At 37.2% G+C, this 24,896-nt stretch overlaps 1 protein-coding gene across 1 annotated transcript in view; it reads left to right on the top strand.

The window, feature by feature from the left end:
- Nucleotides 1–16,190, top strand: part of THSD7B (thrombospondin type 1 domain containing 7B) — an 886,725-nt gene extending 870,535 nt beyond the window's left edge. Inside the window, exons 26-28 of the mRNA XM_025405082.1 lie at nt 1,561–1,753; nt 6,268–6,355; nt 14,999–16,190. Of these exons, the coding sequence (XP_025260867.1) occupies nt 1,561–1,753; nt 6,268–6,355; nt 14,999–15,080 (363 nt within the window). The 3' untranslated portion in view covers nt 15,081–16,190. The remainder of the gene's footprint in view (nt 1–1,560; nt 1,754–6,267; nt 6,356–14,998) is intronic.
- The last annotated feature ends 8,706 nt before the right edge of the window (nt 16,191–24,896 follow it).

Consider the following 24,896-nt stretch of genomic DNA (forward strand, 5'->3'; position numbering starts at 1 on the left):
GTTTCATATGGTTACATCAGCAGCAGCAAATCCGTACAGGTCTGCAGCAATTTGACTCTTGCCTCCTCAGAGGAAAGAATTCATCTGAGGGGCGTAAGGCAGAATGAGAGACTGAGGCAAGTATTTGAACAAGAGTGAAAGTTTATTAAAAAGTTTCAGAGCAGGAATGAAAGGAAGTAAAGTACACTTGGAAGAAGGCCAAGTAGGCAACTTAAAGAGATCCAAGTGCCCTCTTTGACCTTTGACTTGGGTTTTATATGTTGGCATGCTTCAGGGGTGGGGGTTGTTTCCCTCCTCCCCCGATTCTTTCCTTAGGGTGCGCCATCCACATGCACAGTGACCTGCCAGGACTTGGGAGGGGCCGCATGCACAGTGTGTTTACTGAAGTTGTACGCATGCTCACTTGAGGCATTTTTCCCTTACAAGTTGTGTGTTCCTAGAGGAAGGTCATATACCAGTTAAACTCTAACATTTTGCCTCTTAGCATGATTGAGCCCATTTGCCCAACTCCTGAGATTTTATCAGGAAGCTGCTGACCACCAGCTTCAGGTGTTTTCTATCTTTTGGGAGACTGCCTTTCCCTAGTGCTGGCTGCAACCAATTATTATGTTAGCGAGACAGTTTAACAACTGCCTAACCATCACCTACTGGTTGCCTGACATTCCTGGTGGGGGACCCTTCTCCTATACTGCTTATGTCTTCTTAGCTACCGACTCTAACAGTTAGTGGTCAACAGTAAAAGGTGATGGAGGGATTTAGCAGCTGTGATAGCAAGAGCACTTAATTCAAAGAAGATATTTATATAATCCCTGTTGCTTTGCTTCTCAGTAGGAAGGGTGGGTTGGAGCAAGTAGGCAAGGATCTGAAACAAATGGAGATAAGAGTTGAAGATAATTTGATTAAATGCCATAAACATCTCCATAAGAGAGGAAAAGATGGCTGGGCACGGTGGCTCACGCCTGTAACCCCAGCACTTTGGGAAGCCGAGGCAGGCAAATTTCCTGAGGTCAGGAGTTCAAGACCAGCCTGGCCAACATGGTGAAACCCTGTCTCTATTGAAAGAAAAAAAAAAGACAAAATTAGCTAGGGCGTGATGACAGGTGCCTGTATCCCAGCTACTCAGAAGGCTGAGACAGGAGAAGTGCTTGAACCTGGGAGGTGGAGATTACAATGAGCTGAGATTGCGCCATTGCACTCCAGCCTCAATGACAGAGTGAAACTGCATCTTAAAAAAAAAAAAAAAAAAAAAAAGATAAAAAAAGAAAGAAAGAGAGGAAAAGACAGTTAATTAACTTTATTCACAAAGAACTATGGTTTAATATGTGGCAGGTGTCAGAATAAACACATTTGAAAAACCTAACATTTGATTTAAGAGCTGACTTTGGAATTTAAAAAGACAAACTATGTATTTGATTATCATGTCATTGGTAAGTCAGTTGCCCCAAACCGTAAATTGCCATGATGTATAGTGCAAATATTAAGTGATTTTAACATATGTATTTTTATTCATTCATATGTTTGACTCACTGTGTAACCATAAAAATATTATTTATGCTATAGGGTGGAGTCTGTGGTTGTGAGAAGGGCTATACAGAGATAATGAGATCAAATGGTTTCCTGGATTACTGCATGAAAGTACCAGGCTCAGAGGATAAAAAAGCTGATGTGAAAAACCTTTCTGGGAAAAACAGACCTGTGAATTCAAAAATACATGATATTTTTAAAGGATGGTCTCTTCAACCACTTGATCCAGGTGAGTTTCAGTTGTAAGAAATGAGAATTTTCTCACAGGAGGTCTATATTTTGACCACTTCTCATAATGGAAGGAATGGAGGGAAGGAGAAGGGAAGGAGAACGGAGAGGAGAGAAGAAAGAGGCAGTATGGCATAATTCAGGGTTTCTCAGATTTGAATATTGCATGATGCATGAGTCCCTTTAAGTGTACAGTGTTTTCATGAATGGTTGAACATAAGTCTCTCAACCCCAGTCTAAGAGACAGTGAGTTAAGTAACAAAATAATATCCTTTGAAAATATCTTTCTTTTTTCTTGGGTTGGGGAGAGGGTTTCACTGTCACCCAGGCTGCAGTCCAGTGGTGTGATCTCAGCTCACTGCAACCTCTGCCTCCCAGGTTCAAGCGATTCTTCTGCAATAGCTTCCCGAGTAGTTGGGATTACAGGTGCCTGCCACCACACCTGACTAATTTTTCTGTATTTTTAGTAGAGACAGGTTTCGCCATGTTGGCCAGGCTGGTCTCAATCTCCTGACCTCAAGTGATCTGCCCGCCTTGGCCTCCCAAAGTGCTGGAATTACAGGCATGAACCACTGCACCTCACCTGAAAATATCTTTCAATCCTAATTTATCTCTGAGAAAAGATCTACTCTTATAACTGAATTTGTATATATAACTAAATGAGAAAATTGGAATAGAATCTCAAGGACTTATAAGAAATGTCAGGCCGGGCGCGGTGGCTCAAGCCTGTAATCCCAGCACTTTGGGAGGCCGAGGCGGGTGGATCACAAGGTCAGGAGATCGAGACTATCCTGGCTAACATGGTGAAACCCCGTCTCTACTAAAAATACAAAAACCTAGCCGGGCGCGGTAGCGGGCGCCTGTAGTCCCAGCTACTCGGGAGGCTGAGGCGGGAGAATGGCGTGAACCCGGGGGGCGGAGCTTGCAGTGAGCCGAGCTCGCGCCACTGCACTCCAGCCTGGGAGGCACAGTGAGACTCCGTCTCAAAAAAAAAAAAAAAAAAAAAAAAAAAAAAAAAAAAAAAAAAAGAAATGTCCAGAGATCCTATTTGCTTCAAGAAACACTGGTGAAAAGGTAAAGAGTATCAGTTTCAAAGGTAGACAGACCTTACTGGCCTCATGGCTTACACACACCTGTTTTGTGATTAGCTGTAGTTTCTTAACTTCTCTGGACCTCATTTTTTCATCTATAAACTCAATCTAGTGGTATTTATCCTGCAGGATTGTCATAGATATTGCAGTATTAGGCCTGCAGGGCTCAGTAATCGACTTTTACTAAGTGCAGGAATGGACATTTATTAGATGCTTTCTGTTGCCCTGTGGCTCTGTGCTGGCTGGTTGTACAGCATGAAATGTCTCATTACGTTCTTAGAACCTAATGAGATGTTATCATCCCATTTGAGAGATGAGGTAACTGAAAATGGCAGTGCAGGTTAATGTTATCAGTTTCAGACCACCAGCAAGTGACAGAGGAAGGTTTTAAAGGCAGACCTTTAAGGCTTTTACAAACCCCTGTCCCTGCTTCCCATTTTGTGAATTGGGTAGAAGGGGAAAGCCAGAGACTCTGTGGCCATCAGACATACTTCTTTTAGAAACAAAACGCTGAAAATGACCAAGGAAAGCAACATAACTCCTGGGGCATAGGAAGGGAAGACACAGAAAACACTCAGGCAAATATACCCTAGGAATTTTCCTTCCAGACCCTAGGCCTTAGCCGTACCAGAAGTGTCTTGATGACCCGTTTAAATGGAACACAATCCAAAGCCCAGGCCCAAAGAAACACAGATCTAACTGGAGAAGCAATATTTATACACCTCAGTCAACTTTTAAGAAATACCACCATATCTTAGTTAACTTTTGATTCCCCTGCGTGTCTGGGAATGCCAAAGGTGTTTAAAAACATCTCATTAGCTTTAATGCTAAATTAGAAGTAGATTTAAATGTGAAGGAAACATGATATTAAATATAGCCAGATTCACCCATTGCCTGTGGACCCTATTTCTGAAAGAGAATTAACTTGAGGTCCCAGGGAAATGAGTCTTGGAATCCACAAGTAAGCCCTTAACCTTTTATTCATGGATGGAACTTGGAGATCTAACTAAAACAACAATATCATATGTGTGAGTATACGTGTGTGTGTCTGTGTGTGTCTAGATACACAAAAATATGTATTTACACATATATATGTATATTGGGATATAAATCGCCTGTGTGTGTGTGCTTATATTTGTATATATATAGATAAGTGTATATGAAATATGTATTTGGTCTTGAGAGAGTTTACAACTTTCATTAGGTTCTCATGGTGAGAGTGTAAATTAGAGCAACCTGTCAGGAGGACGATTAGGCCATACTAATATATTTATTTACTTGTCATATATTTTGACCTAAAATGTTCCTCTAAGGAACTCATCATGCAGTTATATACACATATACTAAAAGACGTCTGTAAGTTATATTAATTATATGATTGCTTATTATAGCAAATGAATGAAAACAATATAAATGCCCACAAATAGAATAATGGGAAAACCAAAATATAACTGTGTCATGGTGAATCACAGGGATACTAAGAAGAGGTAGACCTTCTTTTATGAACTAGTATGAAAATATTTCCAACCTATATTGTTTAGTGGAAGAAAAAGTACAAATCAAAGTGAATGATATGCACCATTTTTGTCTTTTTAAGAAGTGTATGAATTGGTATATGTGTGCTCAGGTGCTTGCATATGCAGAGAACTAGAAAGATTCACAAGGAAACTGGTAACAGTAATAGCTACTCTGTAGGGAATTGAGAGGGTTGTGGGAAGACTTATTTTTCACTACGTATCTTTTTTAATAGTTAGAAGGTTTAGCCTATCTTTTATGTCCTTATAGAATACATTAATGCTTTTTTTAAGTAACATGGCTTTAAAGGTTTTATACCACCACATACTTCTAAACTGGGGATTTAAAAGCACTGGACCTCCCAATGAATCAATCAGGGTGTTATGGATTATAAGCTATAAGGAGCGTCCTAACTCAGGAAAGACTTTTTTTTTTGACCAACGTAAAAATTCAGAATAGGCCATTTCATCATTAGTGTTTCAAAGAGATTAGAATCCAAGCTTTGGTAAAAGTTTTATGACCATAGAAAAATACCATTACTACGTTGAACCTTATTCTAAAATCTGATTGAGACTTGAAAGTGTCCTATAAGCAAAAACTATAATAGGTAGTTGTAATGTAATTGAAAGTAATTGTGATTTTATTCAAAAGAAGTGTTGTTTACAATAGATTTTGATTGTTTTTCCCCGCATAGAAGCTTTTCAAATAAGATACTGTTACGTGTATTTTGGACCTGTAGTTAATTACATTGGTGTAGTATGATGAATCTCTGTGTGTTTCTTTCAGAAATAAATGCAATTCGTTTGGGATACTGAGGTATTGCCTTTGTCAGTCCAATTCTAAGTTTAGTTAGCTATATGCTCACATAAAATAGAGCAAAAAACATTAGAGTGACAGAAACAACTCAAGTTTCTATCATATGTAGAAAAAGCATATATATATTTGTGAATGTATGTATATATATACTCAAGCTTATATCTTATATAGAATAAAAGTAACATAATAGATTAAAATACATGGTTAATGCATTTTGTTAACTGTAGTAGACATCAGATCCAAAATAATGTGTACTTGTAGACACATGGTGATAATTTTACAGTAATTTGATGAATTGATTAATTTGTTTGGTCATGTAGTTTTTGTTTGCCTGACGTCATTTTGGAAGTAGAGCCACTAAAAATGGTCATAGTAGTTTTCTTTCCATGCAAAGTTGTCTCTTAATTATAATTTTCTTTGTTCTTTTTATGTTGTCAAATGTTTTGCCATGTTTTTGTATATGCATATAACTGTAAACACCTTAAATTCAAATTAGCCTACCAGTTGACTGGATTTTATGAAATAATGATTACCAGTGTTTGTTTGGTATTATGAAAAAATTTGATTGACTATCTTATATTTTACATTTTCATTTCTTTTTCATCATTTGAAAGCTGTTACCTATGGATATTTCCACTTATGCTTATGACTTGTGCGTGTCTCAGAATTCAGATAAAAAGTAAAACATTCAGTAACATAAACATTTTGGTGCCATGAAGTTACACCTAATGCTTTTGAGAGTTAATTTGCTAAAAATCAAACAACAATGCAAACTGTTTATCTATAAAAGTCCATTAAAAAGGGTGCCATGTAATATTTTAAAGTTGTTTTCATAGACATAATTTCTAGTAGGAAACTCATATTCCTATGATGTTCTAAGACAATCTTTAATTTCTGATTATACCTGGCAATTTACAGAGTATGCTAGAACATTGCTAACTTCTGCAGTTGAGTGCACAGTTGGCTAAGGTGCTGGTGTTCAAGTACAGAACTAATGGTCAGCTTGGGGTTGTCAGACCTAATGTTGCCCTATCTCTCAAATGCTGCAGACTTCTGTATGCTAAGCTTCTTATGTTATCTCTGTTTTAAACAGATGGCCGAGTAAAAATGTGGGTTTATGGCGTTTCAGGTGGCGCTTTTCTTATCATGATTTTCCTAGTATTTACTTCCTACCTTGTTTGGTAAGTACTAATTAGTAAAAAGTTTATATTCCGTATTTTTTATGGATTTAATGTTATACTTGAAAAAAGTATCTCAGGATCATTGCCCATTATAATAGAATTCTTGAGGCCAAGAAATAATCTTCAACAGTAGAATGGCTGAATAGTTGAAATGAGGAATCATTATTTTTTTGTTCTTATTTGAGATAACTTTTTTAAATTTGGTATTTGAATAATATGAAAATCATTGGTCAGAACTTTTCCATTTGGGTGTTTTGATTTCGATCAGTAGTTTTCAGCCTTGACAATACATTGATGTCTCCTAGGGAATCGTGCTTGATCCCCCTCCCCAGAGATTCTGATTTAATTAGTCTTGGATGTGGCCAGGTCATCTGGGTGTTTAAAAGCTTCTGAGGTAATTCTAATTTGTGGTCTAGGCTAAGAAAATTACTACAGATAATTTCAGTTCTTAAATTTTGTTCTTAAATTTTGAACGGTTAGGTTAAACTGACCAGTTGGTTAAAACAACCTGTAAGCACATTTTAAATAGTAGAGCAAGTTGTTTTTTTATATTGACAAGCTATGAGACAAAATTTAACTGATGGTCATTTCCAAAAAAAAATAAAAAACCATTTTGTAAAGTGACTAGTTCTGAGAATTTATTAATCTCAGAAAATAATAACTAGTTCATCATACAGAATATATTTTAGTTGATGAACTGCTCTTGAAACCAGACAGAAGTAAATGCAGTTGACTCTTGAACAGTGTGAGGACTGGGGTGCCTACTCCCCACACAGTCAAAAATTCAAGTATAATTTCCGACTCCGCCAAAACCTGACTACTAATGGCCCACTTTTGACCAGAAGCCTTACCAATAACATAGTCAAATAACGCATATTTTATATATTTATGAATTATATACTATATTCTTACAATAAAGTAAGCTAGAGAAAAGAAAATGTAATTAAGAAAATCATAAGGAACAGAAAATATATTTACTATTCACTAAGTAGTTATGGATTATCATGAAGGTCTTCATCCTCACCATCTTCATACTGACTAGGCTGAGGAGGAAGAGGAAGAAAGAGGGGTTGTTGGCCTTATTGTCTCAGGGGTGGCAGAGGCAGAAGAAAATCTGCATGTAAGTTGATGCAGTTCAAACATGTGTTGTTCAAGGGTCAATTGTAGATGTTAATGTTTTCAAGTGTGCTAAGAATATTATATCAGCCTTTTGAGCAGAAGTTTCAATTGATTTTTTTTTAATTTTCATGAGATCAAAGTGTTACTTCAATTTTTTCTCCTAATAAAGATATTTATATTCATCATCTATTTCAGAGACTATTTTCCTGAGAATTTTTACCCAAGTTTTAATTTTGATTCAAATTCAGCTATTGTCTGTTAACCTCAAATTCTGTTTCCAAGGCTACACAGGTTTTTAAATCTTTGCTCTTGGTCAGTGAAATTTGGTGAAGGAAATAAGATGACTTTAATTCTTTCTACCACCTATAGTGGTAGAAATTATTCCCTAGAAATTAGATTTCTATCCAACTAACATTTCCCTGTTGTTGTAGTGAAAAGTGTCATCTTCAGTTGGTCATTCATCCTAGAATCAATTTTTTTTTTTCTGATTTTCTTTATTCAAATTGATGTTTGGCTAGTATTGCCTAGATCTACTCTTAATGAACAAATGTGAATTTGAAAGCTTTGTATGAGGTTTAAAGGAACAGGAAGCATTCATCACCAGAAAAGATTAAAACAAAGGGGAAATTTCTTAAATTGCAGCAAAGGACATGAAGGTTTGGCCAATAGGAAACTACTTTCAAAGCCATCAATAGACCAACCCAGTGTAAGGTAATTAGATAGTCTGTCGGTCTATAAAAGCTTAGATGAATTCTAGCTGTTAGTAACCAACCATATCCCCAAATCCAGATTCTATGCTTCCCTTTTCCCTTAAATATTTAAAAGATTAAAAATTTACATGTAGTAACACATACATTTTGCCTTTTTTATTTTTCTCCATTCCCTTCAACTTAAGAATGTGTTAACCGTAATCTATTCCTTTGACAACAAATGTTTATTAAGGCCCCTTTCTACATGACTCTAAGTTCTGGGAATTAATTAGGTACATCATTGTATTCTGTTAACAAACCACTTTCTAGAGAATTTTTTTATATATATTCATGGGATAGAAGTGCAGTTTTGCTGCATCGCTTTTTGGTGAATTTTTTTTTTTTTTTTTTTTTTTTTTTTTTTTTTTTTTTTGAGACGGAGTCTCGCTGTGTCACCCAGGCTGGAGTGCAGTGGCGCGATCTCGGCTCACTGCAAGCTCCGCCTCCCGGGTTTATGCCATTCTCCTGCCTCAGCCTCCCGAGTAGCTGGGACTACAGGCGCCCGCCACCACGCCCGGCTAGTTTTTTGTATTTTTAGTAGAGACGGGGTTTCACCATGTTAGCCAGGATGGTCTCGATCTCCTGACCTCGTGATCCACCCGCCTCGGCCTCCCAAAGTGCTGGGATTACAGGGTTGAGCCACCGCGCCCGGCCTGGTGAATTTTAAAATATAAAGTATCAATGAAATTTCTCTTTACTTTAAAGTAGCCAAATTACGTAAGTATTTATGCACATTGTATCTCATAGACATTTTTTTCATGCTGAAAGTCTGCCTTTAATAATGTCCCTGTGGAAGTAGCGCTCATATTTGGACCGGCTCCCATCTGCAGTCTACAGCCAGATTCGTCTTTCTGAAGCTTAGCTCCAGGGATCAGCCCTTTCCTACTCACACACGAGCTCTGGCTTCCCACTGACAGCAAAACTAAAGTCATGTTTTGGCTGCCTCACCAGTTGACTAAAGTCTTCCACAACTGGAGCCCAAACAACTCTTTCAAATGTATCTGCTACTAATTCCCTATACCCTATACAGGCGCGTATGTTATATAGGCTCAAACACATTTAAGTCTTCATTTTCTAACTAAGGAAAATTTTTTAAAAAAGAAAAAAATTGACTTTTTAAATAAACTTTTTGATTTAGATAAGATAGTAAATTGTCTATGCTAATATTTAATCAATGTGCTAAATTATAGTTGCATTTATTATCTTATATCACACATAAATACAGTATTTCATTATATAAAATGCTCATTTTTCTCTAATTTCATATTCATAACATAATTTTATTCAATGTCTCCATCTACCTTTCAGATAAGTCACTCTTATCACTGCTTTAGTCTTTCTTTCCACAGTTCACTTCAGTATCAGGTTTAGTATATTCATTTCCACCCAAGTTGTTTGAGATACAGCACTTCTTTGGATCTCTTTGTGCTGCTGTTTCAGAGGTTTTATCCTCACATCCAAATACCTATCTGCCTACATTAGGGAGATGGCCATTTTATTTGTCTTGTGTGTATATCTGTGATTTGCATTTTTTAAAATAGCTTTTGGTATAGCAAATGTAGCCCCTCATTATATAAAAGATTTTATAGTCATTGAATATAAGACTGTCGCCTCTTTCTGAAAGATAATTTTGAGGAGGAATAATTTCACATTAGGGCACTATATTAATCCATTGTCATACTACTATGAAGAAATAGCCAAGACTGGGTAATTAATAAAGGAAAGAGATTTAATTGACTCACAGTTCTGTATGACTGGGGAGGCCTCAGGAAACTTACAATCATGGCCAAAGGCAAAGGAGAAACAGGCACCTTCTTCACAGAGCAACAGGATGGATTTAGTGCTGAGAGTAGGGGAAGGAGACCCTTATAAAACCATCACATCTTTTGAGAACTACCTTTCTATCCTGAGAACAGCATGGGGGAAGCCATGATTCAATTACCTCCACCTAGTTTCTCCCTTGACATGTGGGGATTATGGAGTTTATGGGGATTACAATTCAAGATGAGATTTTGGTGGGGAAACAAAATCTAACCATATCAGGCACTTAGGGAGCTGCCCCTCTAATTTTCCAAGGAAGTTTCTGCTTCTGTGGCTTACTCCTTGTTTTCCATTGCTAGCTATTGGTACTCTGCCTGTTCATTAATCCCTGTAAAACTCAAATACCAACTTTTTCCTTTTTAAACAGTCTGGAATAATTTGTTCATGTCCCTTTTCTCGTGGTATTTATGCCATTATAATATTGTAGTTATTTATATAAACATCTTCCTCCTCTATCAAACCCCAGGGAGTTTGGGTGGAGAGAAGTAATGACTATGCTTTATGGATTGTTTTAAAGCATGAATTTGATAAAGATTTATTGAGCAAATAAATAAAATGTATTAGTAAAAACTTATTGCCTGTATTTTTTTTTTAAAAAAACAGTCTAGGAAAAAAAGTCTAATATTTATATGTCAAATATTACATACATTGCCTTATTCAATCATAATAATCCAAGGAGGTGTTGCTATTGCCATCCCTATTTTAAACAGTAATTGATCCCTAGTGAAATTTCTTAACTTTTCTGAGGTCACCAGCATGGTAGAATCAACCCCAGGTTTGCCTATCCCTAGAGTGCACAGTCTTTCTACTGGCCTTTGAATCTTTGTGATTTCTTTCTCTTGAGTGATGCCCAAAACTCCTTAGACTCCACAAAATGTCTATAGCTTCCACATTTCTTAGAGGCTCCTTGTTTCACAGGTAAAGTAAGCTGTAGACCTGGTACAGACCTATTGATATAAAAACATGTACCATTTACGGTTACATATGAGCCACCAAAGAAACCCAAATAGATATTTTCCCAGCATCTAATTCTATTAAATGGATTGCAGAAGAGTTAGAGGATGACAGTTTTAGAGATTTTATGTTTTTGCCAAAAACAGAAGCCTTAGGACAAGAGAACTGCTAAAATATGCCAGGTCTTTGGTGTATACTTCAGATGAAAGCAATTTATAATAAAACTTGAAAATGCTTCTGAGAAAATGTCAAAAAATAGTCTTCTAAAGACTACTTCTTTCTAATACTAGCCTTTGAACATCTACCATTAGTGTTTGGAGTTTCAGAAATATTATTGATGCCCCTTCTCCCCTGGCAGTAAATATCCATGAAGCAATTTAATGGGGATGACCACTGGATGAACTTTCTGTTAACCTAGATGTAGCACCTGGAAGTTACACCAGATAATAATGTCCAGTCTGCCTTGCCCAGCATAGTTCTGTAATACACTCTCATTCTTCCCAAATTTGAGAGTGGTACTTGCATCTCCATAGGCTTGTCTCTCACAAGTGGCTGCCAAAACAAAATATGGTTTGCTGCTTTCATCAAACTAGTTAATCTCTTCTGGCTTGAGAATGAGTCTGTGCTGAGAAGTGCCAGAGGCTGGCTTGTCAGTCCACAATGAGCTCACTTTTCTGGCTTAATGAATTTTTATCCTTTGCTAAAATGCAAATGACCCTAAAAGAGGTCACTTTAAAATGTGTCTGCCAGTGATCTTTCACAGCTAGGATTGCAAAATGGTTTTGTGCTTTGTGCCAACTCTAAAAGTGGCTATGGCTGTCAAGAGTGCACCGTTAGGAAGAATGATGAGGCTACACCTCAGCTCAACAGGAGAGAATAGAGTGATGGATTAGAGATGTCCACCTGGGCACAGGATGACTGGTGGTGTTGGTGGCCTATGATGTGCCAGGCATTTATGGGTCCTGATTTAGTGAGTGAGGGAGGTGATCATACCTTTTCTGAAACCAGAGTGGAGGAGAAAAAAAAAAAAGAAATAAACTTACTTCTAAAGGAAAAATATGGATACTGTAGGGAGAAAGGAAAGCAAGCCAGAGGCTCTGAAGACAAGCCTCCTACTTGCTGGCCTCCTCAATGTTGGCCTTGCTGAGTGCAGTCTTGCCCCTCAGCTCCTCCTGCTGAGGTTCTTTTTTACTAGCCAGAAAGCCTTGCAAAGCCGCTATTTGGCGAAGTGCTACCATATTCAGTGGTCCAGAGATTAATATTTGAGAGGAGGCTGATCTATTCTAAGCCATAAAACTTCTCAGATCTCATGTATTCATAATTGCGATTTTGGTATCTGGCAATTGGGGGGTGGTTGCACAATATGAAAAGATGCATGATAAATGAGGTCCTAATCCCAATGAACCCCAGCGTACCACATGGCCCACAGAGGTCCAAGGCCTACCTATTAGTAGCCCCCTCTTCTCGCCAGAGGTGGCCACAGTGTCCATGATTCCAAACATGGTAAGTGGTATGAACATATTTGTGTAAATTTGGAATCGAATATTCCAAGCCTAGATCACACAGACTGGCCAAGTTGACGTGTCTCCCCGGAGATAGTATTGTCTCTTTATAGAGATATGACCACCTCTAGCCTTTCTCCTGGCTTTGCATTCTCAACTCCCCAGTGTTTAGGATTCTCTAATTTATCCTTGCCCAGTGGCCTTTAGCAAATGCCAATTAAGGGTAGACCGCCAAAATCTCTGTTTTGGAAGCAACTACATTTCTTAGCCCTCTCTTCTTCTTTGCACCCTTCCCACACAAAAAAGAAAGCCAAGAGAGGTGGGAGGGAGAAGACTCCTGCTGTAATTTCAGATGAACTTCCATGTACTCTTTTTTGCCATTAAGACAACCCACCCCGTCACCACCACCACCGTCAGGGTAGATTTACAGGCTGTCACTTTCAGATTGCCTCAACCTCTGGTGTGTGTGTGATTTCTTAGCACCTTAAAATGCCGTGGGATGGGATACCCAGGACTCCATGTCAAGCGGGGTTCATGCCAGAGCCTGAGCCCATCAGTATAATTAGAGTCACTGGAACATATTTAGTATAGATAAAGTTAAATTGGATGTTATTCAGATAATTAAGCAATACCCTTTTTGAAAATTGGAGAGGACCTGGAAAGCAGGAAATTGAAGGCTGAAGCTCCCTCTGGAGAAAATTCTGAATCATGTTTTTGCATCTCCGCAGCTTCTCTGGTTGGAAGTTGCTTGCCTGCAGCCATCTCTGCCCAGCACTCAGCACATTCTCAATGAGCACCTGCAGCATGCCAGGTGCCAGAGTGGGGGGCACCAAGAGAATCTGCAGTTCCTTTTAGGGGTTCTGCCAAAACCATGTTTAATTTATTTCTTTAACTTGTATCATTTGCTTCAAACATCAATCAAAAAAATAATTTTACTCCTTAAATTAAAACTTGAGCATTTTTAACTAGGAGTTTCTCCCTACAACCATTTTAATTTTATCAAATATTTTTTATTGCAGTAAAATTCACATAACATGAAATTCCCCATTTTAGCCATTAAGTGTAAGAAGCCAGACACAATAGGCCACATACAGCATGATTCCATTTAAGATATCAAAATCTATCCGGGCAGAAAGTTAATTGACGAATGGTTTCCAGGAGCTGAGAGCAGGGGGAAATGGGGGAGAGACTGCTTGGAAGAGTGCAGAGTTGCCTTTTGGCACGATGAAAAGGTTCTGGAGCTAGATAATGGTGATGGTACACACGCTGTGACTGTGCCACATGCCACTGAATTGTATAGATTAAAATCTTTGTTTTTAAGTTAGATTCACTCGGAATACAAAAATTAATTCATAGGTGCAGACAAAAAAATGTCATTTCTACCAAGTGCCAAATGAATTTCTACCAAGTGCCAAATGTATATATATATGGAGAATGTGGTGAAAAGGTTAAAAGCTCAGGTCCATGTGTTAGATTTGCTTAGAATCAGGCTCTGCCACTCACTCAGTGACCTGAGGGAATGTAAACAACATCAGTAGTCCTTCTCTGTAAAGTAGCAATAATTCGAATGCCTCCCTTGCAGGGTTGTTCTGGGATGTTTTGAGAGATTTTGTGTAAAATGTTCAGCACAGATCTTGGCACTTAGTGTGCATCCAATAAGCAATAGATGCTAATATAAAATAAAAGCATGGAAGGTTGGAGACAGGGAGAGAGGTGAAGTCAGGCTGTGTAGGCCGGGCAAAGCAAAGACCTTGAGGAGGGAGGGTAAGTGTGGCGGTGAGAGAAGTTAAGTGGCAGAATGAAAGGTTACAAGCATTTGTAAATACAAGTTAAGATTTTCCTGTACTGAGAAACAAGGAATGTACTGCAGGGTGTTTTGCCCCACATCTGGGGCATTGCTGTATGATTTGGGGATGTTGTTCAACATGTTTTCTCTCCATGAGAAGGAAAAACAGCCTTCTCTGACCTGGCAAAGTTGTGGACTTCAGGTAAAGCAGAGACCAGGTGAGAATGGCTTTGCACGGAGTAGAATTGGTTAAATTTTCCTGACACACTCTGGCATCTTGGCAGCTAAATGTCAGGTTCCAGGTCAGAGCAGAAGTGTGTTTACTGAAAAACAAGACCAGCAGGGTGAGGCCTGGCTGCTCCAACTGCTTATGATGTTGAGCATCTGTGATGTGAAGGTCACAAAAGCTTAAAAATTAGTGAGAAAAGACATTCCCGTTGTTGTATATCAACAAGAATATAAAACAGAAACAGCCCTTCTACTAAGTTCCTCCATTCCACTAAACCAGTTTTAAGATTGTGTAAAATGATGGCTTCTCCTTCGCGGAGAGTGAAAGCATTCAATATTCACAAAAGGAAACTCGCACATCTAGAGAAATGAATCTCTTTGTCATTTTTACCGCTTGAATTTCTATACCTCAAAATTGTCTTTGGCAGATGAAACAGAGCTCTATGAACTTACTTTATCTGAGGATTTTTTTTTCCCTTTGCAGCAAGAAGCCAAAACCACATCAAAGCACACCTCCCCAACAGAAGCCTCTGACCTTAGCCTACGATGGAGACTTAGACATGTAACCTGAAAAAGAAATCCAAATGTAGACATCAACTGCCTTAACCGCTTTCTCTTTTGTAGCTCTCAGACTTCTCAGTTTTTTGAGGAATCTCATGATGTGATATATTGGGCAGAATACAAATATTGCAAAAGTAATATTGCCTCAACTTCATTTGGACATGGAGTCAAGGATTATTAGGTCTGCCATTTTGTTTTCAAGTTGTTTGTGGGTGTGAGTGTTTTATTTTTTGGTTTTCCCAAGGGACCTGAAAACCCTTCTCTTCCTGTTTGGAACTGGGAGGAAGAAAACATGATGGAATTCCCACAGACTTGAGTAAACTTGATCTTCAGCAGCATAATGACAATCCAGAGGAAAGTCCAATCAAGGCATTTACTGTAAATGACGAGTCTGACACTGCATTGTTACGCACTATATTAGTGCAAAGTCTTTATTCTTCCCATACGTCAACACTGAGTTTTCTAAAGTTTACATTGGTTTAAAGACTTTCAAATTGGATTGCCTATTTTCATGAACACAGAGAGAATGGATTACCATTTCAGAAATTCTCTGAGTTTTTAACCTTTAAATATTGTATTTTGTTTTGTAGCCAGGGGATGATGGCACTTCATGGTTTGCAGCTACTGAAAATAGCAGAGTGTGTGTTAATTGCTGGACTAGATGAAAGCTAGGTCATTTCTGCAGGGAATGTGTACTGAATGTTAGAGTGTACAAATGAAATATGTGGTCAAATTGGAGAATGAGGTAGATTATTTGATTACTAAAACTGTATTTTAACAAAAACTTATCCATGTAGATATAGCATTAACCACACACAGTTGTAATTCAGTTTAATGATGACAAACTCTGCTTTTGTAATTTCAATTTTCTTATCTGAATATTTATAAATTCTTTTTTCAAATTTAATTATCTGACCTCATTTAATATACATCAAACACCAATCCTGTTTGTAGAAAGTCTTGCTTTTATAAGGTTTCAATAATATCTAAAACAACACATTAAAAAGCTGAGACCATTTTATGAAGATAATTGTTTGTAATCATAGGTGTTGAAAGTAAAAAGGTGCCATCTTGTGGTATTGACTTGTATTTATAACAAATAAACTGCTCAAGAGACTGCAGTGTTGGCTGTTCTAGATTTATTCACTTCTGAAGTGCCTTGCCCTTGCTTTGACAAAAACAGTATTAATATCAGTTTTTCAGTGTTTTAGGACTTGACAGCTGCTATCGCTGACAGAAAAAAAAAAGGAATCTTACCCCTCCACACTATCAGGCATACTAGGAACCAGCGCTAGTCACAATGACATAGAGTAGCTTTTAGGGAACAGTTAGAGCTGAAATAATATTAGAAAAAACCACTGTAATCATGCAAACACTGATATATAAATGATGTGAGAGAAGGAAGAAAATGGAAATGTTACAAGTCTGACAAACGACCAGATTACAGGATGTTTTCATTTACACTGTGACCTCTATTAACCATTTAACATCTAGGTGAGCCCTCCAGCTAGCTAATTGTGTCCACTGATACCATAATTTTAGAATAAAAAAGAAAGCAAAAAGGGAATATTTTATTTTACTAGTATAATTGATGAAACAATTCCCAGAATTGTGCTTTCAAAAGTTCACTTTAGCTAAGTCATCAGTAGCCTTCTTAGTAGTTTAAGAAAGGCTGCTTTGGAGATCAGACCATGGCTAGGCCCTTTATTGCCTGTGTGATCCTGAACCAGGTATATAACTTTTCTGTGCCTCAGTTGTTTGACCCACAAAATGAAGATAATAAAATTATGTTCCTCTAAATTTAGACACTAATAATAAATGTAAAATGCTTAATATTCACCATATATCAAAAGTACAATAAAAATTATCCACAATGAGTATTGTATATTCAGAGTTGGAACCCTTAGGTCATTCAAGTTTTTCATTCATTACAGATTCAACAATTATCCATATATTTAATTTGTGTCAATAATATTAGATTTTTAGTACTCATGGCTTGAATAAAATTGCTTTTCCAATAATACATGCCTGAAATATTATTTCAGTTATATCCAGTTCCCAAATATCATAATCACTACGTATGTCTTTCATTCATTTAAGCAAATCATATATATATATAAACATCTACCATTGGTTAGGCAGTGCTCAGAGGTACACTGTTGAATGCAATGTGATGCCTTCTGACTTTTACTTTACTTGAAAATTAACTACGTATATCCCATAAACTGATACACATTTCAAAAGTTCATAAATGAAGTCTATGAACACTTCCTTAGGACAACACATTGCTCCTACAGGACAAATGGTTTTAACATGTGTAGTGCTTATAGGCAGAGAATAAAAGTAGGAGATCAGAAGTGAGTTTGTGTCTGGTACTGCTACTAGCTAGCCATTGACTTTAATAAGCCACCTAAGTCAGTTTCCACATTGCACAGTGTAGAAAACAGACTCACAAACACCAACTGATCTACCCTGTGAATGTATATAGTAGAAGTCCCAGAAAATTAGCTTGCAGAAAGATTCAGTTCTGTATGCAAACGGTTTTTGTTTTTGAATTAAAGTCATTTAAAATTGAGCGCTTTTACATAAAAATTTGGAGTTCTAGGTTCTCTTGAAAACTTATACGATCTGGTAACAAATACCTCAGTCCTTCATGGTAATTTGCTGGAACTGAATGTTGAGTGCACTCTTTAGAAATGACATTCACTCTCGGCCGGGCGCGGTGGCTCAAGCCTGTAATCCCAGCACTTTGGGAGGCCGAGACGGGCGGATCACGAGGTCAGGAGATCGAGACCATCCTGGCTAACACGGTGAAACCCCGTCTCTACTAAAAATACAAAAAAAAAAAAAAAACTAGCCGGGCGAGGTGACGGGCGCCTGTAGTCCCAGCTACTCGGGAGGCCGAGGCAGGAGAATGGCGGGAACCCGGGAGGCGGAGCTTGCAGTGAGCTGAGATGCGGCCACTGCACTCCAGCCTGGGTGACAGAGCCAGACTCTGTCTCAAAAAAAAAAAAAAAAAAAAAAGAAATGACATTCACTCTCATTGATTAAACAAATATACATTGTATATTTAGGCTTTGCAGGCCATACAATCTCTATTGCAACTACTCAACTCTCCGAAGGTAGCTATAGACAATACATTAATGAATGAGTAGTTGCAATAGAGATAGTATGGTCTGCAAAGCCTAAATATTATCTGGCTCTCTACAGAAAAGAACTGCTGACCTCTTTCCTACTGGTTCTCTCAACCTAGTTTCTTCTCCCCAGTTTCTTCTTCTTCTTTTTTTTTTTAATATACTGATTACTTCTAACATTCTATTTACTAAACATATTTATTTTATAGTTTGTCTATTTTTTCCTTGCATTTAGATGTTACACCATGAGGGCACGGATCTTAATTTTGCTCACCATATTTGCAGAGTGATTGAATGAGGTTAGATGAATTACAGCATGCAACCACGGAAGCCATGGTGAGGAATTTGTATTTTATTCTGAATATTATAGGCAGCCACAAGGGTGTTTTAAACATGATATGATTCATGGCACCACAGCCTCATGACTTCCTACATTCCTTATCCTGGATTAGACAGGTGGATTTACCTGTGTGCTTGGTCTGTGCTACATATTAGTCCAGCAAATACTTCATGAATGAGAAATGCTCATAGTAATGTAATCTCAAAAGACGAGCATTCAACCACTTCACCTCAGAAGATTCCCCTGTGGGCAGAGGCCCCAGGGAGAAATGATTTTAATGCCAAGCTCTGCATAGTTCTTTAATAACAACATTAAACATCAAGCTCAATTATTTTGGGACAGAGGGATCTTACAGGAATTTTAGAATCTTATGTATTACATTTGTTATAATGCTTGTGAGTTTTCTTCTGTGAAATTTACATAATGATGTAACCAAAGCATGATAAAACATCTTATCAGCTAATATGCTAAGTACATAGATGTGCCAGAAGTGAGTTTCAGATGTGCTGGAATATTGATTCCTCTTCACCTTGGGGGTGACCACAGCCAGTCAGTATCTTAGCCATGGCCACAGCCATTTACCCTCAGATTTTATAGAATTAACTATCATTTTCTATGCATTCCATAAGATTAAGGTCCTGCAATTGGCAATGATCATAATTTATTAATGATATTTGTTTTCCAAAAAAGAAGAAAAATCATTAAGTTTGTAGTTATTCATAAAAGAAGGAGGCTCATTAGAACAACTTGATAATGGTTTCCTGAGAATATTCCTATTTTTAATAACTTTACAAACCAGGGAAGCACATATAAACAATAAGAAACAATGATATGGATGGGTGCAGAAAAGAAGGCTTGACTAATTGCATCTAGGGGATTAAAGTAGGGCTTAGGAAGAAGAGGAGTTTGAGTTGCAAGTTGGAGAGTAAAGACTTTTTGGCAAGGATAGAGGGCCAGGTAACTGATAATTGGCTAGACCGTGTTGCCCCAAAGATTCAATCGAAAGTCCACATTCTTTGTGATAAGAACCAGGGTGAGGACATTTTAACATTCTTAGATTGATCTAGGAATGAGATACCAAACAGTTGTATCAATTTTTTTTTTCATCAAACAGCATGAAATGGTTTTTGATTAATACCTCATGATCCATATTATTGGCAGTCTTCCTACCGAAGAGTTTTTATCCCATGTCTACCATGGAGCAGCCTCACCAATTTCACTCTGGAAGGAGGAGTTGTTGAAAGCAGTGTATGCTACCCAATTACCTCATTAAGAAAACCCTGCCTCAATTCACTTATAGGTAGAGACTAGGAAACTGGGGACTATTTAGTCACAGAATATAGGAATTACACACACACACACACACACACACACAAACCAAAAAAAAAGTTTCTAGGAGGTCACTTGACCTTTTATGATTATTCTTAAAGCAAGTTCAACAGATTCAAATGATAGAACAATGTCAAACAACAAAATAATATGATTCAGAAGTCCCCAAACTTTCTTGATCCGCAGAGCCTTTGTGTCTCAATAGTTGGCCAAAAGCAATGTTTATTCTGCTTATGAATAGTTAGATCAAAACAATTTATGTCTTAAGAATTTAGTAGCCTTTAAGAAAAATACATGCATAAATTAAAAAAGTAATATTTTTATTTTATTTTTAAATTACCACAATTACCAAGTCGTTAGGAGCCAAAGTCGATTTATGTTCTTGGAACTTCTCAAATTTTGGAAACTATTTGGATGCTATCACCTTCATTTCCAATTTCATATTGATTTCTGTGCACTGTTTTTCAGAGCAATCAATGAAAACCTAGCCTAACAAAGATGTGACATCATTGACAGAAAGATAGTGTGATGAAATATGAACTACTTCAAGCTAGTAGTTCATACCATGTCTGATGGATGCTACATTTTGCTGTGTTTTTCTCATAAATTTAAAATCTGGTAGATGTAATCTCAAAGAGATCTTTGATACACAGCCAATGAAAGTTGTGTCTCTAAATGGCCAGCATTCTAGATATCAATGTCAATATTTTCCATGAGCTTGTTTTTCATTTCAGGGATGAAAAACTTCATGAGTCTCATTTTGTTGTTATTTTGCTTCCTAAAACTGCAGCTTCAACTTATTTCTCAAATCTCTAAGTATCTCTCTATCAAGCATTATTGATTTGCTGCATGTATAAAAGCATAAAGGGCACAAAGGGCTTTTCTGTGAGTGTGGCTACTCACCCCTCATAAATACATTCTGTATAGATATAATTTTTATGGGAAATTTCCTTAAAATGGCGTATTATACCGTCTCCCCACCAAGTTTTCTATTATCAGACCCTTTACCCAAATACTGTTCATTGACACCTTTTTAACATAAGCATATTGATATTTAACAATAAAGTACCAAGGAAACATGCAGTTGGAACGACAGATAGAACATGGCAAAAAGTTGTACAGAAATTGAAGAAATAAAAGTAAAGGATGTAGAGACACCTTCAGCTGCTGGTTATTTTATGAGAAGTTGGAAGAATGCAAGGCCATTGTCACAAAAAGCAATTTATAAAAGTTTTATTCATGACTAATATTTCTGAGATTACATATATGTGTATGTATGTATACAGGCATGTGTGTATGTGTGTGTGTGTGTGTGTGTGTATTTCTTCAGGGGAACTAAATTCAAGATTAACAAGAAAAGGTCTAAGACTTCTCTGAGTTAATAAGCTCCATCTCACTACATTAGGCAAAAACTAATTTATTATTCTTATTTTATAGATGTTGTTAGGTACTTTGGAATATGATTTCATCAGCAAATTGTAACAAATCAACTAAAATAGGTCTGAAACTACTTGGGGGATTAATCTGCTAACCAATAGACAGGCTATGGCTCCCATCTTGTAGCCTAACCAAGGTGAAAAATGGCTGTGTGTCACATTGCAAACTAAGATCTTATAGATTTGATCATAATGGCAAATGTGGACATATGGTCATGCTCTATGCAGGGCCATTGAATAATTCTTATTGTTTCCGTCTTTTGTTTTAACAGAATAAGAGGGTAGTTCCTTTTAATGGCTCTGTATTGTATCTTCCTTTGGACAGGATAACTAGACAGGTTGGACAGTAAGGCGAATCACGTTTGGTAGATAACTCAGTATGAAGTACTTACTCAGGCTGCTCCAAGTACTGCAAATGAGAGAGAGAAGGAGGAAAGTTCTGACCACATTAGAAGCGGGTGAAGTTTCAAGTCCTCCTTTTTGTGTACTTGACACAAAGGAAAAGAAAAGCATTCACAGTCCTCATGAAGGCTTCAGGGCTTTTCCCAGAACCAAAGAACTCCACTTAACATCCCTTATGGCACAACAGGGGTTTCCATTCTCAGTTTCGTCTATGTGAGTGATTCCAACAGGAGTTGTGTGATGCTATAGCCCTGATGGTCTTCATAATTAGTCTGATAATTTGTAGTAACTACTTGAACTTTTTTTAATCTTGTAAGTTGAATTTGTCATATTTTATATTTTAAATAATGAATAAGAATGTTTTACCTGAAGCTAGAGCAGCAAATAGTAGCTTAAAGAAAACAAAGTTCAAGTGCTATAAATTTGTTTTTTACTCAGAAACTATATTTTGTTGATTCTATTCTTTAAACTGGGAATTACTTTTAGTATAAAATTTTAATTTATTGGCTTTTCACGTGCATTGTGTATTTCAAATACAATGACAACACACCAGTATCTTGCCGCATCCTAAGATTTGGAAAAGATACAAAAAATAAGTTTTTAAGTACTAAATAGTAATACCAATTCCTTAACTTAGCAGATTTACCTTACAAACCAATCTGTTTTCAATTATAGAAACATTAAATATATACATGTCTTAATATTCACTACCATTGATTAATCTGACACGAGACTATATATGCCAATACCAATTTACTTAGTCCATCTCCTACAGACAATGAATAAATTTATAATCAAAGCTTAAATTTTTAATAATTGTACCTAAATAAAAATTGAAAAATAGAAGGTCAACAGTAGTCGCTTTTGAAGATACAAGTTATTTCCATAAATTTCTAAGAACAGACCTTTCCATTGAAGAAAAATGGCAAATATATGCCTCTCTCTAAACAAATTTAAGTAAGCCTTTCATTGCAAATAATTTGTAGAAATCCCAACAGGGATATATATGCAGAATGCAGATACATAGTGCTGGATTTATTTGAATTCAACTCAAATACAGAATTGATTTTTCTCCCTGGCAGTTTTCTGAAATGTACATTATAGCTTTGGTCAGTTAAACCAGTTATGACACTTGTGCCTCTCAAATGCTAATATACCTGCAACGCGCCCTCTGAGCATGTTGACTTTACTTCTTTGGTGGAACAAATTTCAATCCCTTTTATGCAGAAAACTAAGAGGAGCAGATAGTTGTGTAATGTATATGTTAATTAAAACACACTGTTCCCTGGGGGCTGGGAGCAAAGAAAATATTATGGCTATTTTAAGGAAGACATTCACTTGTGAAATACAGGAGCAATAGGGCAGGATAGTGGATTGCTAGATGCTGTAAAGTGACTTATAATAACATAGTTAAAACAAGAGAAAATCATGCTGTAAAAACACATTTGGATGCCTTAATGTAACAGTAATATGGTTTCCATCAAATGTTGTGTCATGCTGATGGTCACCAAGACAGTAAAATTACTTCATCTGACTGTAGGCTGTCACAGCTCTACTCAGTCAATGGCTGATAGATTTACATTACCATAAATAATTAGCTTTTCCAGGTAAGCTGAAAACTGTCTTCAGAGTCTATTACCATTCTACTCACTATCAAACCGTGGGCTTGCAGATTAAGAGACAAAAAGCCAGCATGTCCCAATTGGTGCTATACTTTCAGGCTAGACAAATACACAGACAAGCAATGACTGTCCAATAAACAATACATCAAAAACTCTCTGAACTCAGGCAATGATCCCAGAACATACTCACTAGCTTCCTAATTATCTTTTTTTGGTAAATGATTCAGTTCCTAAATTTTGAGTTTCTTTGTTTTGTTTTGTCTTATTTTTAATTTATTGTTCGTCTTGGTCCAAGAGTTCATATATGTCACCCAGATATCAATCAAACATTCTAGGTTGGAACTGACAACAAACTCACTCTTTTTCACACTGGTACGACCACACTGGTTCCCTCGAAACCAGCAGTTAGCCAGTTAGCCCACTCAAGTCTTTCTTTGAAGAGTGATGTTTCTAACAAGTGTGTCTGTCTTAGAAAGAAAACCCAGGTTGCCTGTTCACTCCGATGGTAGTTTCTTTTGCTGTGCAGAAGCTCTTTAGTTTAATTAGATCCCATTTGTCAATTTTGGCTTTTGTTGCCGTTACTTTTGGTGTTTTAGACATGAAGTCCTTGCCCATGCCTATGTCCTGAATGGTATTACCTAGGAATACACAGTTGGTGGGACTGCAAACTAGTTCAACCATTGTGGAAAACAGTGTGGCGATTCCTCAAGGGTCTAGAACTAGAAATACCATTTGACCCAGCCATCTCACTACTCAGGATTTACCCAAAGGATTATAAGTCATGCTGCTCTAAAGACACATGCACGCGTATGTTTATTGCGGTACTATTCACAATAGCAAACACTTGGAATCAACCCAAATGTCCATCAGTGACAGACTGGATTAAGAAAATGTGGCACATATACACCATGGAATACTATGCAGCCATAAAAAGGATGAGTTCTTGTCCTTTGTAGGGATATGGATGCAGCTGGAAACCATCATTCTCAGCAAACTATCACAAGAACTGAAAACCAAACACCGCATGTTCTCACTCATAGGTGGAAATTGAACAATGAGATCACCTGGACACAGGAAGGGGAACATCACACACCGGGGCCTATTGTGGGGAGGGGAGAGGGGAGGGATTGCATTAGGAGATATACCTAATGTAGATGACCAGTTAATAGGTGCAGCACACCAACATGGCACATGTACATTTGTAACAAACCTGCACGTTGTGCACATGTACCCTAGAACTTAAAGTATAATTTTTTTAAAAAGTGAAAAAAAAGAAAAGAAGAAAAGAAAGAAAACACAGGGGATGCAGTGAAGTTTCAAAGTGACTCTCAGTTTATTTACAGAGTACTGAATGTCCAAGTCTTATCTTCACTGTGAGATGTAGTGACTGACCACAAACACATGGAATGTCTTGAGTAATTTCATCAGTTTTGCATAGGTAAATGTGTATTGTCGTAATTGCAGAAAATATATTTCTACCTGTATTTATTGATTTATTAACTTTGGAAAATAGCAATTGATTTCAATATGAATGATGAGCACTGAGCTTGCAAATATA

This window comes from Theropithecus gelada, chromosome 12 (genome assembly GCF_003255815.1).
Source record: "Theropithecus gelada isolate Dixy chromosome 12, Tgel_1.0, whole genome shotgun sequence".
NCBI lineage: Eukaryota > Metazoa > Chordata > Mammalia > Primates > Cercopithecidae > Theropithecus > Theropithecus gelada.